This window comes from Python bivittatus, unplaced genomic scaffold (assembly GCF_059951505.1).
Source record: "Python bivittatus isolate LINGU-HERP-01145 unplaced genomic scaffold, Pbiv_v1 ctg000140_np1212, whole genome shotgun sequence".
NCBI lineage: Eukaryota > Metazoa > Chordata > Lepidosauria > Squamata > Pythonidae > Python > Python bivittatus.
Window position 1 is genome coordinate 1,644,800 of NW_028277043.1, and position 16,407 is coordinate 1,661,206.

Genomic DNA, 16,407 nt, shown 5'->3' on the forward strand with positions numbered 1-16,407 from the left:
TTCAATAGGGAGGAGTAAAGCTAAATCTTCCAGCGCAAAGTCATAAGAAGCCATAGTCCTCCTGATTTGCAATCTGCAGCTCAGTTGATCTGTATGCAAAAGAGAAACTATAAGCCATGGCCGAGAACTTTGCAAGGGGAGAATCCAACTCAGCAGCCATGGATTCTTTATCATTTTAACCAAGACACTTCTACATATTCTGAGCTTCCCCCATCTCCCCAGCAGGATGGGTATACTAGTGTTTCATCAATGGAGGGGAAGAAAAATTGGGAACGTGAATCAAAAAGGAAGAGGCTGCCTGGCCAGAAATTACAGGGATGGTAGACTGCGTATGACTTATGAGATTGATTATTTCTCTGTGAGTTTTAGGGGCTGCCCAACAGCCTCTAAAAAATAATAATTTGTTAAAAATAATAATAAACAATAGAACAGTAAAAACAAAGACATGTGCACCTGGAAAACAAAACAGATTCTTAATCAACTGAGATTGATTAAGGGGCTCAGCACCCAACCTAACCCAAGGCCTAGGGGAATAGCTGGGTTTCCAAAGATGTCTTGGACATTATCAGGGTGGGAGGCTGGGTGCCATCCCGCTCTCTACTATCAGCAGCTTGTAAGCTTCATGTATGAGTGGAAGATGTCAAGGGGAGTCACTTGAGCTCTGTTCTGGCCCATTGTCAGGCCTAGCCCAAGGAACTCCAAGAGACAATGCCAGTTCAGTCCAGCTATGTTTGTTAGCTACAACCTCTAGCAAGAATCTTCCCAGACTAAAACCCCAGTTCCCAAAGTCCTCCAGTCACAACAGTGTGAATTCCTCAGGGAGGTGCCAGTCTCATCCTCTTGTTCCTCCCACGTGGTTCTGGCGAGCTAAGAAAATGTTTGTCTCCCTGAGCTTGGCCTTCATAATTCCATTCCATCACATCCATGTTGTGGTGTTTTTCTATCCAATATGTATCTTATCCCCTGAAAGTTAGAACGTTCAATTGCCCAGCCTTCTGGAGAAATAGCTTCTCTTTGTATTACTCCAGGCAGAGATGTTGCACGTACAGATGTCACCTGCAGGAACATCTGGGTTTGTATTCTTTCCTGAAGCTCTTCTCAAGATTTATGTTTGCCCCAAAGAAAAAAGGAAGGGAATAAGTTTACCAGAGTACCTTAAGGGATTGGTGAGAAACCGCCCTTCGTTTTCTAAAGTCTCGTTTCTACAGTAATTTCATTCATCATCACTGAGCATGCATGGAATCAATCAAGATCACTGGCTTCTTAGTCATGATAATTGTGCATTTCTTGTTCTGTTACAGGAAGGATGCTCCCTGTATTTCAGCTGCACGTTTCCTGAAATTTTTGGAGGGTCTGTCAGGAGTGCTTTAGTTTTTCTAAGCGCCATTAATTTCAACAAGGAAATAAGCTATGACTTCTCCAGCTGAAATGTCCTTAAGCATGTCTAACTTCAGCTGGAAAACATCCGAGGTCTAATGATTAGTCTTCCATTATTACAATGAAGACCCACTGAGTCTGAAGGATCTAAATTTGCACATGGCAGTTCCTTCCTAAAAAACCAAGTATTTTCAATCCTTTGTCATTTAAGATTCAAAAAAAAAATGCATTCTTAGCATTCTTTCAGATCATATCAAACAATGTTATTACAATGATTAATTTTGATTCTTAACATAGGGAAAACATAAAATACAGTAAGGTCGGCTATAAATAAAGGAAGCATTTTGTGCCTTGGGTCTACAGATTTCTAATCCCTCTTCCTCTTTTCTTGTTTTGGAACACCCATATTTCCAAGCAGCTCATGAATTTATAGCCTTTGTAATCTTGAACGTCACTTTTTGAAAATGGCTGAGTTTTTATTAATTTCATCCAGAGATGCATTTCAAATACTGGCCCCAGCTTGTTCACAATAAAACATTATCCTGAGTTAAGTACAGCTTGGAGGCCACTGGAAAGCTTGGTAGATACATTCTGCTGTTAGATCATTCAAAATAATTTCCCCCATATAATTTATTTCTTTTCTGTATGTTGAGCCAGACCCCTTTGTTCAGGATGGTTTTATTTTTTGCTATTTGATTGGAATTCACTAAATCATCCCATCCCCTTGATATTAAAACTCTAATAAAAGAATTTTTAACAAAAATAGGTATAATCGTGATGGATTTTTCCCTTCCCTTTTTTTCTTTTTTTTCCCCCTAGCTGTGAAAAAATGTAAAAAAAATAGTTTCAAGTGTGCTGTGAGCTAATTAGATCTTATCCAGCTTGTCCCAAATTAGTGTTGCTAAAAGTGTCCATTTAAACTGAAGCTTATGAAGTGGTACAGGAAGTAGCAAACAGCTCTGAAGTTAAATTGCCAGAATACAAGGTGATAATTTTGCAGTACAGCGTCTAATGATTAAATACCTATTAAATGTTAACTAATTCCATTGTCTTCCTTTTCTAAACAGAGAAATAGTTGGGCTAATACTTTATAACTTGGTAGTACCTTTAAGCAGTAGAAATAAAAGGATGTCCTGAAGGTTGGTATATATGAATGAAGAGCCAAAAAAGTTATAAGTACATGGAGCTTTGAGCAAGGAGTACACACAAGCTTTTATTTGTAAGTTGTTAGAATAATTCTTCAAAATTATCTTCTATTCAAATAATCAAGATTTGCTTCCCAGTTAATTAAAAACTTAATATTCTGATGGCAAATGCAGCATTGTCCACATTTTCCCCAAGTTCTCAAACTACCCTTGCAATGCCATATGGACAAAAATGCACCATTTTCAGTACATTTTTGTTGCTGTTTCTGTTCCTGGAGAGCTGATTTTTTTCCTTGCTAAAATAAGCCAGATGTCCCTTTAGCTGCCAAACCTAGGCAGCTAAAAAAAAAAAAATTAAAATCTGTCTTCCTGGCATTGAAAAGACGAATCGCATAGCCTAGGTGATGATCTTGGTTTCCCAGGAGAAGCAATCAACCTAGGCTCAAGGCAAGGAAAGAAGGAAGGGGAAAAACCCACTTGGTGATTCTTGGTATGCTAAGAAGCTGAAGCTATGGAAAGGAAACCATTCTTTAGATTAACAAATGCAGAGACATCCACGTCCAGGTCCGTACAAAGGGAGAGACGCATGCACAGTTCAGAGGTCCAGCATGCAGCTAGGTAGTTATCCAAGCAGATTTAAATTATGATTAAAAAAACATCTATACATGTGGTGAAGTTTGGCAAGTAAAGGAAAAGGGAAGGTTGAGCCTACAAACAAGAACATTTGTATTTCACCTTTGATGCAGTTTCCTGGCATACTGATGCACAGTATACTGCTTAGAGCTGTTCAGACCTAAGCGGTATATAAATCTAATGAATAAAATATCCTCATCCAATGGGCCTCTGCCTCTGTTATATCTCTGCTTTACATAAATCTTGATGATTCCATCTCTTGTCTAGTGCTCCTCAACGTGCGGCAAAGGTCTTCAGTCCCGTGTCGTCCAGTGCATGCATAAAGTCACAGGCCGCCATGGCAACGAGTGTCCCGCCCTCTCCAAACCGGCAGCCTACCGACAATGTCACCAAGAAGCCTGCAACGAGAAAATTAACGTCAACACAATTACCTCTCCAAGACTTGGTCAGTATGGTTTCCCTGGATCTTGAATTCTGAGGTCTGATGTGTCATCCCCTTCTCTCAAAACAAACTTAGAAGCCCATGTCTAGTTCAGTAAAGATGCAGTATCCCCCCACAGTGTCTCAAATTTGTTGTGACTTGGTAAATGAGCTTTTTCTTTCTTTTCTCACCAAGGAAAGACTTCCACCAGAAAAATTGTTTGGGGAAAGAGAGAAAAACACCCTCTCCCACCACCAACTGAAATCAGAATGTTGACCCAAATTAATACCAATAAAGAACAAATCCAGTCCAGAGACAATCCTTTCATCTCACTGCAGTCCTAGTACAAACCACTACAATACCTATAAATCTGCTATTAGCTCCAAAAGATGCCAAAAGAATCCAATTCCCAGAATTTCAAACTGGAACACATTCTGTGAGGTGTGGAAATTCTGATTCAGAACAGATCTGGAATTGGCCAGGTCATGGAACAGATCATTTCAGACTAGATAGAAAAGGGATGGATGGATGGATGGATGGATGGATGGATGGATGGACGGACGGACAGACAGACAGACAGACAGACAGACAGACAATAGAGGATGGACAGATGAAGAAAGGAAGGACAGACTGGCAGGCAGGCAGACAGATAGCAGATGATAGCTGGATGCATAGACAATCCAAAAAAATACTATGCAGTTTCCCTGGAATTTTGGTGATCCCAGCTCTTCCTAAAGGAAAACGATGGCATAATTTCTTGTTCCAATGTTCTCTCTTCCTTTTTTTAAAAGCTGCTCTGACATACAAATGCATGGGAGACCAGTGGGCAGTTTATTGTCGAGTGATTCGGGAGAAAAACCTTTGTCAGGACATGAGATGGTACCAGCGCTGTTGTCAAACCTGCAGAGACTTCTATGCAAGCAAGATGCAACAGAAGAGTTAATGAAATCTGCCTATGCTCCTTGGGGAATTATAGCTCATATGTACTTCTTCATACAATATATCATTAACTTATGGAACTTGCTGCCACAAGATGTGGCAACAGCTATTTCAGTTTAGATTAGATAAATTTATAGGGAAATAGGGTCTATTGATGGCGAATAGCCATGTCAGCTAATTATAGAGCCTCTATGGACAAAGGTCATATACTTCTGAAATGCTAATGATATCACATTGGAAGGCCATTTCCATCTTGCACCTGGCTGGACACTATTAAAAAGAGAATGCTTGACTCAACGGACCTTGATCTGATTCAGCAAGGTCAACTGTATCTGGAAATTGCAAACACAAGTATCCGTTTCATTTCAAACACAACTTACTCGAACCCGATGAATTCTAGTGCTTACCTAGTAAGACTTGAAGCTCCTTTTGCAGACTGAATGAATCAAAGCAAAATCACCACGAAAAGAAAAAGAATTCATCTCAAAGCCAATCATGTAGAATGTTATGATACTTTGACATGGCTGCATTTTTTTTTTCATTAATATATAGATTATTGCGAGCCACTGGATGGCTTGTTACCATTTTTATTTTTATTTTTTAAGGAAAAGATTTGGAACGCAATTAAATTGACTGAAGTTATATGTACCTCTGCAGATATGCCTGTGGCAAATAATTTCTCTGTTTACATCTCTGTGTAGACAGAGATATTACTGAATGCTTCAGACTTGGCTTCTACGCTGCTTTTAAATATAGATGTATGGATGGAGGGCAGATGGTTTGAAAGGAAAGAGCCATTAATGAAATCCTTAATTTTATATATAAAATTAAATCAGACCAACAGTTCTGAAACTTCTGGAAAAAAATCTACTATAGCCCTGCCAACCCTCCACTGAGTATAATTTCAGAGAAATAAAAAAGAAAATCCTAATTAATAACCATCTTCTCCCACCTGAATATATATATATATATATATATATATATATAAATATTAATTTTCTCCAGGCTGATGTTCTGTTCAATGTATTAGGCTACAACTCCCAGCCTCTATTATGATGGGAGTTCTGACAGTGGTAGCCCAATGCATCTGAAATATTTAATACAGCAATAAATAGAAGACAAATTAATAATTCTGGAAGCCCATATTGCACAGGAGTGCAGTAACTTGAATCCAGACCATGTTCATAAGTATTGCTGTCTGTCAGTCCAGACTCGGAAATTGCAGAGAAAATGCTTCTGATCCAATCTGTATATATGCAACAGTGTAGTTATGTAAACCTCCTATATACATGGCATGATAAATTTCAGCGATGCCAACTCTGACATGGAAAGCTTTCTTTACTTGATAGCACCCATTACTTCAAGATAAGGAGACATGAGAATGGCACATGGCTGTGAGCCTTTGTTCCCAACCATAGTAGAAGCAGCTGAGATTGTAGAGTGGAAAGTCTAGAGTCTCAAGCCCCAGAGGCCCTCTGAGCCTTCCCATCCTGTATCACCTTAGGGAATTGCTTGTTATTGACGTTAGGGATGTTAAGAACCTTCAGAAGGTAAATTTCCATTACGCCAGGAGAGTTTCTTTCTATCCTTGATGAAAGAAGTTTCTTGTAACTTTAAGGATTAAAAAGAAAAAAAGTTTTTTTTGAAAAACAGCAAAAGGGGTACTAGAATGTTGATTTTGGAAAGTTAACAGGCGAGATGGACTTGAAAAAATATTCCCTGTGGGTTGTTTAAAATTTTATAAAAATATGTATGAAGATTTTGAAATTAACTATAAGAAGTCCTCCCATGGAAAAGTTTTGTTGATTGGAAAATAAACATATGATAAGAGGAGACTAAAGATTGACTAAAGGGAACCAGAGAGAACTAAAGATTACAATTAGAGGAGATGAGAGCTATTAATGCAATGGAGCAATATTTGATTATAGAAGAAAGCAAGGTATTTAGGAACAATGTACCCAGAAATTACTCTTAAGATTGTTTGCCACTATAAAAATGGATTTAACAGAGGCTACAGAAGAGGAATAGATTTTACTGGATGAAATAGAGACTGAGGCTGATCTGAATGTGAATCTGAAAATGGACTTAAAAATGTCAGACTACAAGAGTGATATGGAAAAAGATGATGTGGATTTGAAAACGGATTTTAAAATGACAGATGCCACAATGGACTTACAAATAAAACTGACTGATGTCTTAACAATTATAGGGGGACATACAAATAATAAATCAGAAGAGTGAGTTGGATAGCTTTCTTATCTTGGATTTACAAAAGAGATGTGCTAAACTAGCAAAGGAGTTTCTGAGAGGAGACAAAGAGAAAATGATAAGAAATCAACTTGTGGGACATTATTTGAAGGGATTAAAGATCAAGCTTTTTAAAAGTAAACAGAAGGAATATAAAGTAGATTTATTCGATCAGGGTTAAAGTATATATGTTGTGGTTTCTGGTAACTCTTAATGGAACTTTTTTTTTAACCTGGACTGAATGACAAGGCTTTAAAGATTTGTTTATAGATAAGAGATAAAATATGAGGAGAGATTTCTTTGGTTTTATTTTTTAGAGAAAGTAATAAATTGGAATATAAAATGAATTTATTTGATTAAGGTTAATATATATATATATGTTATTATTTTTGGTAGCTCTTAATGGACTTTTGCTGATCAGGAATGAATGACAAGTTTTTACCATTTGTTTATTGATAAGGGATGAGATATGAGAAGAAGAGATCTTTTTTATTGAAATATTGGAGTAAGTGTTAAGTGGACCACCAGAAGATTATAAATAAAATTAACCTTTTCCTGTCCAGCCTGAAGGAACAGAATACAAGGCTACACACTCAATTTCTTAATTTATATAGAGAACTTTACTATATAAACTTTACACAGCATAGAAAAAGAAATTCATCCTAGTGTAAATCCCTGAATAGACTTGTTCCCTATTACTTCAGAACTAGAATTCCCTTGAAAAGAGATGTTTCCTCTCAGTTTCTTAGACATCTCTCAGATTTCTGGCAAGTCCAATTTTTTAATAGTAATTTTATTAAAAATTACAATCATAATAAAAACTAATACAAACTAAAAATAATAAAAGAATGAAAAAAGTACAAGATGCAGAAATAAAAAAAGAAAAAGAAAAGAGAAAAATCAGAATATAGTAAATAAAAAGAAAAGAAATATATAAAGAAATGACTTCCCCCTTCATCACAACAAATATAAACAATTTTAGTAACTTATCATCTTCTCTTAAAATACAACAAATGATCTCTTCTTTGCATATCTCATCTCTTATCTATAAACAAATCCTTAAAGCCTCATCTTTTCAGTCCTAATGTCAGCAGAAGTCCATTAAGTGTTACCAGAGATAACAACATGTTTTTAACCTTGATCAAATAAACCAACTTTATATATCTTCCTTTTACTTCTAACAGTCTTGATCTTTTGATCTTTAGCCCCTTCAAATAACACCCTAGAACTTGATTTTTTAATTTTTTTCTTTGTTCCTTCTCACAAAATTCTTCAAAGCTTTAACAAGCCTCTTTTGTAAGTCAATATAGGAAAATTATCCAGGTTGCCCTCTTGGTTTGTTATCTGTATATCCCTCTTAATTATTAAGACAGTTTCTTTTGTATGTCCAGTGTAGAATCTTTTCCATATCATTCTTTCATTTTTAATTCACTTTCAAATCAGCCTCAATCATATCAGGTAATACTTGTTCCTCTTCCATAACATCTTTTAAAGGATGTATATCTATAGAGGCAGACACTCTTAAAATTAACTTCTGGGTCCATTGTTCAAAAATATCTTTCATTATGTCTCATGTTAAAATAGTTTGCTTCATTCTGTATGTGTAAATCGAGGTTAAGTGGTCTTCTCCTTTAATTGTAATTTTTAGTTCCTTCTATTTCCCTCTAGTGTCCAATTTTTAAAATCTTATCTTTTTTTCTTTTCTTTTTTTTTAAGAATTCAAAACAACAGCATTTTCCCACAGGAAGGATTCTTTATAATTAATTCCAAAATCTTATTTCAAATTTATCTGGACCCTTAATCCAGTTATAACTTTCTAAAATCAAAGTTTTAATCACTCTTTTTCTGTTTATTCAAAAAACATTTTTTTAAAGTTCTTAAACTTGTATTTAATACTTCTTTCATCTCCCAGAGCTCTAATCCTGCCAGAGCACTATTTTGCAGTCTCCTTGCGAGGAGCAACTATCTAGAGCACTTGTGGGTGATCTCAAGTCCTCTCCTTATCCGGAGAGGAATTTCAAAGAGCTGGTCTACTCACCAGCTCTTCATTCCACTATAGTTGTTGGTCTTCAGTCTGCCATTTCTTCCCCAGAAGCAAGCCCAAATTTTAATCAGGGGTTGTATGGAACCATCCTAGTTTCATGGTTTACCCAGACTTGGTTCACATCTTTCTCAGTTTCCTGTTCCAGTCCTGCCTTTGTCTTTTTAAAAGGCTCAACTTTCTAATCCCAGAATAGAGGGAGGGCCTGGGGAATTTCTCTTGTACATGATAGACAACCACCTCTTGTGAAATGTATATTCTATGTCTGGGAAGCAACCTGAGGATATCTGACATGAGTTGCTAGATTCACACCAACATGCATCACAATATTGAAATTGGTAATGATGAACTATTTGGGTGATGACAGAAGCTGAGTTTTCAGCAATTTTTGAACAGAAGCAGAACCTTATTGAAGAGTGACAACATCACCATTTCCTGGCCAAGCAGGGGTTTTTTTTTTTCTCCATTTCTGCTATTTCCCCACCCTTTTATAATACAACTTGAGCATCTTTTCAAGCTTCTGATCTGATGCTGGAAATGCTCCCCTGAAAGGAAGAAGAAAATTCAACGAGACCAGTGAAACAAAATATCATCTCTGAGATCTCCTGTAATGCCCAGTTGTCATTCAAACATGGAAACGATCAAGGAAAGAATTGCTATCAGACTGAAGGATGTCCATCTCTAACCTGATTTGAACATCATTTATTAATGGTATCTGGACAAAGTGTTTACATCAGTATTTCCCATCACCCTCAAGGAATTGTATGATTATAATTATATCCCTCACCAGCTACCTAATTTGCAAGAACAAAGTGAATCTGTCCACTGCAATTCAACCACCCTGGTAGACTATTTTCATATGAGGACACTCTGATATCTCCTAACACAGCAGTCAAGCAGAGGAAGGCATGGACTGATCTGGATATTATAACCTGGAGTTTGCAAAGATGCAGAGAGTTGGATAAGCATCATTACAAAAAATATCCACGTGATGCCTTGCTGGCACTAATCCATAATATACATTAGAGGTTCCTGAAATTCTCTTTTGGAGGAATAAAAGTCATACAAGGAATCAGGCTTTTCAGACTAAGGAGATGGGATCATGTCAACCATTCCAAGGTCAAGGAAAGCTAATGGTGCTCAAACTTTCAGGGCAAATGTCTAGCCCTTCTCAAGGCAATGGGAATGTTTGCAATGCATAATAAATGGAGCAGGATAAGTTTGTTTACTCTTCACATTCCACTGGTGCTAGGCTCCTGCTCCCGAATTATCATTATCAGTAGCAGAATGGTTGGTTCTGACATAACTTATTAGACATTTTGTCCGTATGGATAAAGCTGCAGTGGTGAGTTTGCAGTTGTACTTAGACCCCTGTGGGGTCTACTGATGAATCCAATGTTAAAGTGCCCATTTTGTTACCGGCTAGCAACAAACACAACCTGAATAGAGTTTGTGCGGACGCTATTCCCTTGTGCCCCCAATAGAGTACAGATATTTTGTACCATTGATTTCAGTTTCACAACTTTTGAGTCTCAGTGGTTCAGTAGCTAGTTGCTAGTTGTGTACACATGGCTTTGAGATTGAGATCACTAGAGTCATTGGCTGTGTTCACACAACACACTTAACCAGGTTAGTTAGCAAAAGCATTCTCACAACATGCAAAGAGTTCGTTATTATTTTCTCAAAACTCAACCAGTATCATTTGGTTATCATTCAATACAGAATATAGGTTAAGTCAGTAACAAAATGTAGCAAGTTTGAACACGGACAACAGGTTGTAGTCCAGAAGAAATGTAAAACTGAACAACAGCAAGAGACTTGACAGCAAGCTCGGTCTAGGGCCATTCCCAAGATTATCTCTATATTGAGAGAGTCATGTGTCACAGGTTTATTATGAAGTTAACATAGATCAGCCCCCATTTGCAGTATTTTCTGAGTTTTTGGCAGGGAAGATGAATTACAGATACAAGTAGCCAATCATCTTTGGGTTCTACCTAATTTCCAAACAATATAGTATGTATTAATCTAACAGACATATATTGCTAAAAGCATTTGTTTGCAGTACTGCATTTTGCCCTCTATAAAAACTGCTTTTTTTATTTCTCCTTCTTCAAATCAATCATGTTGATATTGTTCCTATATCGGTTTCATTTAAAAAAAAATACTTTATGTCACATTTATGAAGAAATTTGAAATCTTGATGATATTGAAAAATCCAGAACAAAGAACTTTCCCCTGTTTATACCAGCCATATTAAACAAACTCAGCTATTCACAGCATGTCGTTGTTAAGAATGAAAAGTCTACTAAGAAAGATGGCTAGTCTAATTTGGCACAAAAGCAGCTGAATACACAAGGATTGAAATGGAAGGTTTTTAAGGACTAAGTACTCAAAATCCTCCTAGAGAGATAAATATGTCATTTTTACTTTCTCCCACATTTGATTCACTTTCATCCACATTCCTTCCCCTTCATGTATTAATTCTGGTAAATGATCAAGAATAAACTGAATGAAATGCTTATCCACCCTTTACACCAACTTATCATTGTTAATTTTTGGTATTTCCTGTTATTCCTTAGACTCTTACTCAGTCTTGATAATCAAGGGTGAACAGCCCACAGCATCAGATAAAGATAACTTATAGAGCAACATTTCTACTAAGATTATCATAATAGAAATCTCCTCTGCTTAGTGAATTTCTGCTCATGGACAGAATCCCAAGATGGTAGCCTGAATGACAAACATTTTTTTCCATTTTCAGGTCCCAGACCAGTTCTGTTTATACAGCTCTTCCCAAACTGGAGTTGAGCAGCCAATAAATATAAATAAATGAATAAATAAACTCCCAAGTTCTCCCTTGATAATTCAATCTATATCTGTATTTCATCATTGGGCAGAATCCTTGATCTAAGCAGCAATGCAGTGTTACAAACTTTTCTTGAAATGCAGTGCTTTCAACCATTCTAACTTTGGCCAACATTTTTCACTTCACTTCTTCTGTGGCAAAGCCATGTTGACAAATGTAGACTGCAAAGAAATCTCACTACATCGTATGGGCCATAAGCTTCAGGATGTACTTTCAGACCATGTGGGGCCTCAGGTAGGGTTACTTAACATCTCTGTATCATCTCCTGCAATCCAGATGGTTTCAGTGACTCTATAACGGGCTTACTGGTGAGCAAGCTACCTTCCAGGAGCATTTGTTCACCATTACCAATTGCTTCATTGTGGAACACCTAAATAGTTCTACAATTGGGTGGCAGGGGGACATATACTTGTGTCCTTCATTATACCTAAAGCTATATTTTTATTAGTTAACTTTGAGCCCAACACTCTTGCATTACAACTGTCATATTTCCACTGTGTTAAAGCCTTATTCTATGTACTGTTCCAGAAAGTACTGTACATTTGTAGTTGCACAGTTTGTCACTTACGAGTGTAGAATTTCACTACCACTTGGTGCTAACTTTTTCTCCCTTTGTGATTTAAAGAAATCTTTTGCAGCTGAATATTGATATTTTATTCTAATACAAGGCAATAATGTAATGTTATGTTGTTCAACACAGAGCAAAAATGTATATATATTTTTCAAACAGTTAATTTAGATATGAGCTATAGCCATGACAATATTTCTAATTTTTTTTCCTGGTGCTGGCTAAAATTAGTCAAAGAAATAGAGTCACGCTGAATAGAACCAATTGTAAATTTAAAAAAGTAATTCCACTCTGGAAATTAAAGAAGCTTCGTTGTGTTTAAAGTAAATATTAATATTACAAATAAATAATAAATGTATTTTTTCCAAAATTTCAACAAGCGGCGCCTTTATGTGCAATGTGTGAAGTTTATTCAAAGTGATTTGTTGATGCTACCCTACTCACAAAGAGTTACAATTTATCTTTAACTGTGCTTAAGCATTTTTTCTCAGAGGCTGAGAACAAACAGCAGCAGCAAACAGGAAGCCAACTTTCAGAATAACTTACTTAAAACAAAAAACTTATTTCCCATGTATTTGCTATTAACTGCAATGCCAGACAGCAGTCAACAGGGTCTTCAGGATTCAGAGGCCATAGGCTCAAACAAACGTCTCATGGCAAAAAAGATGTTATTGAATAAATATGAAGAAAGTTAAAGAGGAAAAAGACATACCAATCTGTGTCCCATCAGCTTGCCAAGAACCTCAGAAATGGTAGCCAATGGACATATCGGAGCTGGTAATCACACAGCACCCTCCTGGGACTTTGGGTCTATGCTGAGCTTCAAAGTATCTAGGACTTTTGCTACCTTCTTATACTTTTCTTAAGGGACAGAGGGAATAAACAATAACATCAGGGGATGGTTTAGAAATATATCTGGTCAGTGACTTGATCAGAACTTCTCACAGTTGACCCTCTGCCAGAGATATCAGACATCTTCTCTAAGGGACATTTGCAGGGGAGAGGGGTGTGCCTTCAAGTCAGTGTTGACTCCTGGTGACTGATTCTTCTCAATGTCTCTTGATCGCCAATTGATCCATTTTGCTGAGAGCTATCTAATGGCTATGCCTACTGGCCCAGTATAGAAGGTAGCAACATTGACTTTATAAATTTGCTTGTTCCCACCCCTCTTTCAGTGCCTTTTTTTTTTTTTTTTTGGTGCCTTCAAGTCAGTGTTGACTCCTGGTGACTGCTTGGACAGGTCCCTGCAGCTTTCTTGGCAAGGTTTTTCAGTAGTAGTTTGCCCTTGCCTCCTTCCTAAGGCTGAGAGAGAGGGACTGGCCCAAGGTCACCCAGCTGGCTTTGTGCCTAAGGTGGGACTAGAACTCACAATCTCCTGGTTTCTAGCCTGGTGCCTTACCCATTACACTAAACCGGCTCTCCGTTCATGATATACCTACATAAAAATTGTAGTTACGCTAGGTAACTTAGATTACTATCACGACTATGGCCCGAACAGATCACATGATGGAAACAAAACCCTGTTCCATCAACTTTGAGATGATAGTCCTAAAGGTGAGGTTACAACCCACTCTACTATTTCTGCTATATATGGACAGTTCATAATCCTGCATCACCAACACGAGGCTTTTTGGGTTTTGCAGATAGCTGAAGTTCTAAAAGAAGCTGTCTCCCACTCAGAGTATGAAACAGAGTGGCAAAACGGAGTGGCCTTTCACTGAAAGAGTACGCTCCATTAACTCATTTTCAGGCTTGGAAAACTCTAGCATCCGTATTAGCCAGGTATTGCGCAAGCTCCCTAGGAAACCAGGAGAATGAAAATAAATGTTGTAATTGATACAAATGAGAGATTTCCAACAGATTAAAAGCCTTGCTCTCCCCCATTTGTTCCACTTCCCTTTGAATGGTCCTCTCTTGAGTGCCCCAGAAAGAGGCTAAATAGAGATCATTAATAGTCCTTTGAAAATAATGTCTGGATAATGCAGAATCCTCCATCAGCTGCTTTTAGAGAACAAGCCTTCTTCCTTCATCCTTGGACTCCACCTGTTTCCTCTGCTCATTCTACAGTTTTCAGACAAGCTGACAGCTTTACAAGTCCCCAGAGAGATTCTTAATAACCCAACCTGGCTGTGGTTGTCTTAAGGGGTTTCTCTGAAAGGGAATTCTTCTCCAGGAACCAGATAATGGAACACTTTTTCCTCCATTTCAAACCTGGGGAACTCAAGCTGAGCATTTAAAAAGGAGAGAGAGAATGGGGGTGGGGGGGGGGACTTCTGTATAAAGCTAGCATCTATAGAGTTAATAACTGGAACTCCAGTCTTTGCTAGATCAATCAAAGTTTACTTAAAAACAAAAATATGCATACACAGTGAACTGGCATAGCTGAAATGAATGAAATGCATGGAGACGGCATTACAATTTACCAGTTCCCTTTATAGCTCACAAGTCAGTCAAGTAAGTTGCTACAAACCAGCTGCTGTATTGAAAGTGCCCATCACCGAAAGAACAATGGAAAATATTGTAAATGATGGAAGATAGATTTTGCAGAAACAGATGGGAAGGGTGTTCCAAGTATTAAGGTTTGTGTCAGCACAATCCAGAGATACAGTCCAGTCTAGCATTCCTCTTTTCCCAAAGAGGACTAGCAGACATGACACATCCTGGCAGGAGTACTAGGACTGAACACCCCTGCAAACATTGCCAAATTAGGGCGAGGAGAGACAATATAAATCATTGTGCCAATTCTACCAGCTATGCTATTGCTCCTCAGCACACAGTTGACATGCAAGTCATCTATGGAACAACCACACTGGTTTAAAGCCTAGGGTGGCATTATAATGGGGTACATGCAATACTGTTCACCACAGTACTTTCAAATATGGCTTTCTAGACCCGTTGCCTTCCAAGGAACATGGAAATAAACCAGTTATTTCACGGTAAATGAAGTTGGGAGATACCTTCAAATCTGCCTTCTTTGCTCACTGTCTCTAAATTTTTGGGGAAAAGAAATCTCAGCAGCTTCAGACCAAGGATGATGGGAATTATATAACGTATCTGGAGACCACCTGTTATGGAAGACTGAAACAAGACAATTTATTTATTTAGTAGATTTATATGGCAGCCCATCTCAAGTACATGACTCTGGACAGCAATGCTGTTGAAAGCTCTTTAGATCCAAACAACTTTTCCCCAATCTCCCATCAATGCTCTCACAAATGCATAATTCTGAACCAACTTTTACTCATAGTGGGTGAACAGTTCATACCCCCAGCAAACTCATTTCAACCAGGAAACTTATCCAAAGCCCAAATACAGAACTTTACCCAATATATTGAAAACAACTGTGAGAGAAGCAGAATTAGAAGACTAATGTTCCTTGATTCCACAACACCATCTGATGCCATTAAACATGGCTTGTTGCTATGGAGGTATACAATCTGATACAGGCTTTCAAAGTAGTGTAAATATTCCAGACGCTCAGTGAGCATTGCAGTTCTAAGTTCAGCATAGAGGCAAATGCTGTTGATGATTCAGCAGAAGTTGCTGGCGGTCCTTCTCATTAATATTTATACAAAGGACTAATTAAGCCATCCAAACACAAGATGCTTCATCTACGCTGAAGATCTACTAATATAGTCAAGGGAATATATCCAGGTTAAAAAGACATTAACAATAGCATTATGCTGCCAACCGCTTTAGACCCAATACTAGTGAGAATTGAATCCTCTTTTTCCATTTGAGTCATCAAGACACAAACCAGGAAGCGAACATTAGCTGGGATGGGAAGTGATAGAATATCAATAAAAGAATACAGTATCAAGCAGCCAAAATACCATTATCCAAAAGCTCGCAAATTCTCGTTGGGGGTTCACCCACGGCCTGCCTTTCCTTCCAGTTCCTTTATTGCTGAATATATACACACGATGACAGCACACTCAACTCGAGCAAAAGAAATAAAAATATTGAGCTGTTATTGAATAACCACTGCTAAATTAATAAAACGAATACATTGTTTAATGTTCCTGGAATAGCTCTTCAGTAATCCGGAGAACTGTAGCCACTCAGAATGAAAGAAAAGGATAACTGGAGATATGAAACATCTCTTGCATAACAGCATGGCAAAGCTGCGATGTCTGAGGTGATGCATACAGTGACATTTCAGACTGAATA

At 37.6% G+C, this 16,407-nt stretch overlaps 1 protein-coding gene across 3 annotated transcripts in view; it reads left to right on the plus strand.

Annotated features, from left to right (window-relative positions):
• Window positions 1-16,407, plus strand: part of ADAMTS17 (ADAM metallopeptidase with thrombospondin type 1 motif 17) — a 156,540-nt gene that overhangs the window by 138,449 nt on the left and 1,684 nt on the right. For 2 of the 3 annotated variants that reach the window (XM_015887535.3, XM_088136416.1), the window contains 2 exons: window positions 3,423-3,600; window positions 4,368-9,843. In XM_015887535.3, the coding sequence (XP_015743021.2) occupies window positions 3,423-3,600; window positions 4,368-4,519 (330 nt within the window). In that variant the 3' untranslated portion in view covers window positions 4,520-9,843. Of the gene's footprint in view, window positions 1-3,422; window positions 3,601-4,367; window positions 9,844-16,407 lie in introns of those variants that run through there. The other variant, XM_088136415.1, reaches the window with a different exon arrangement.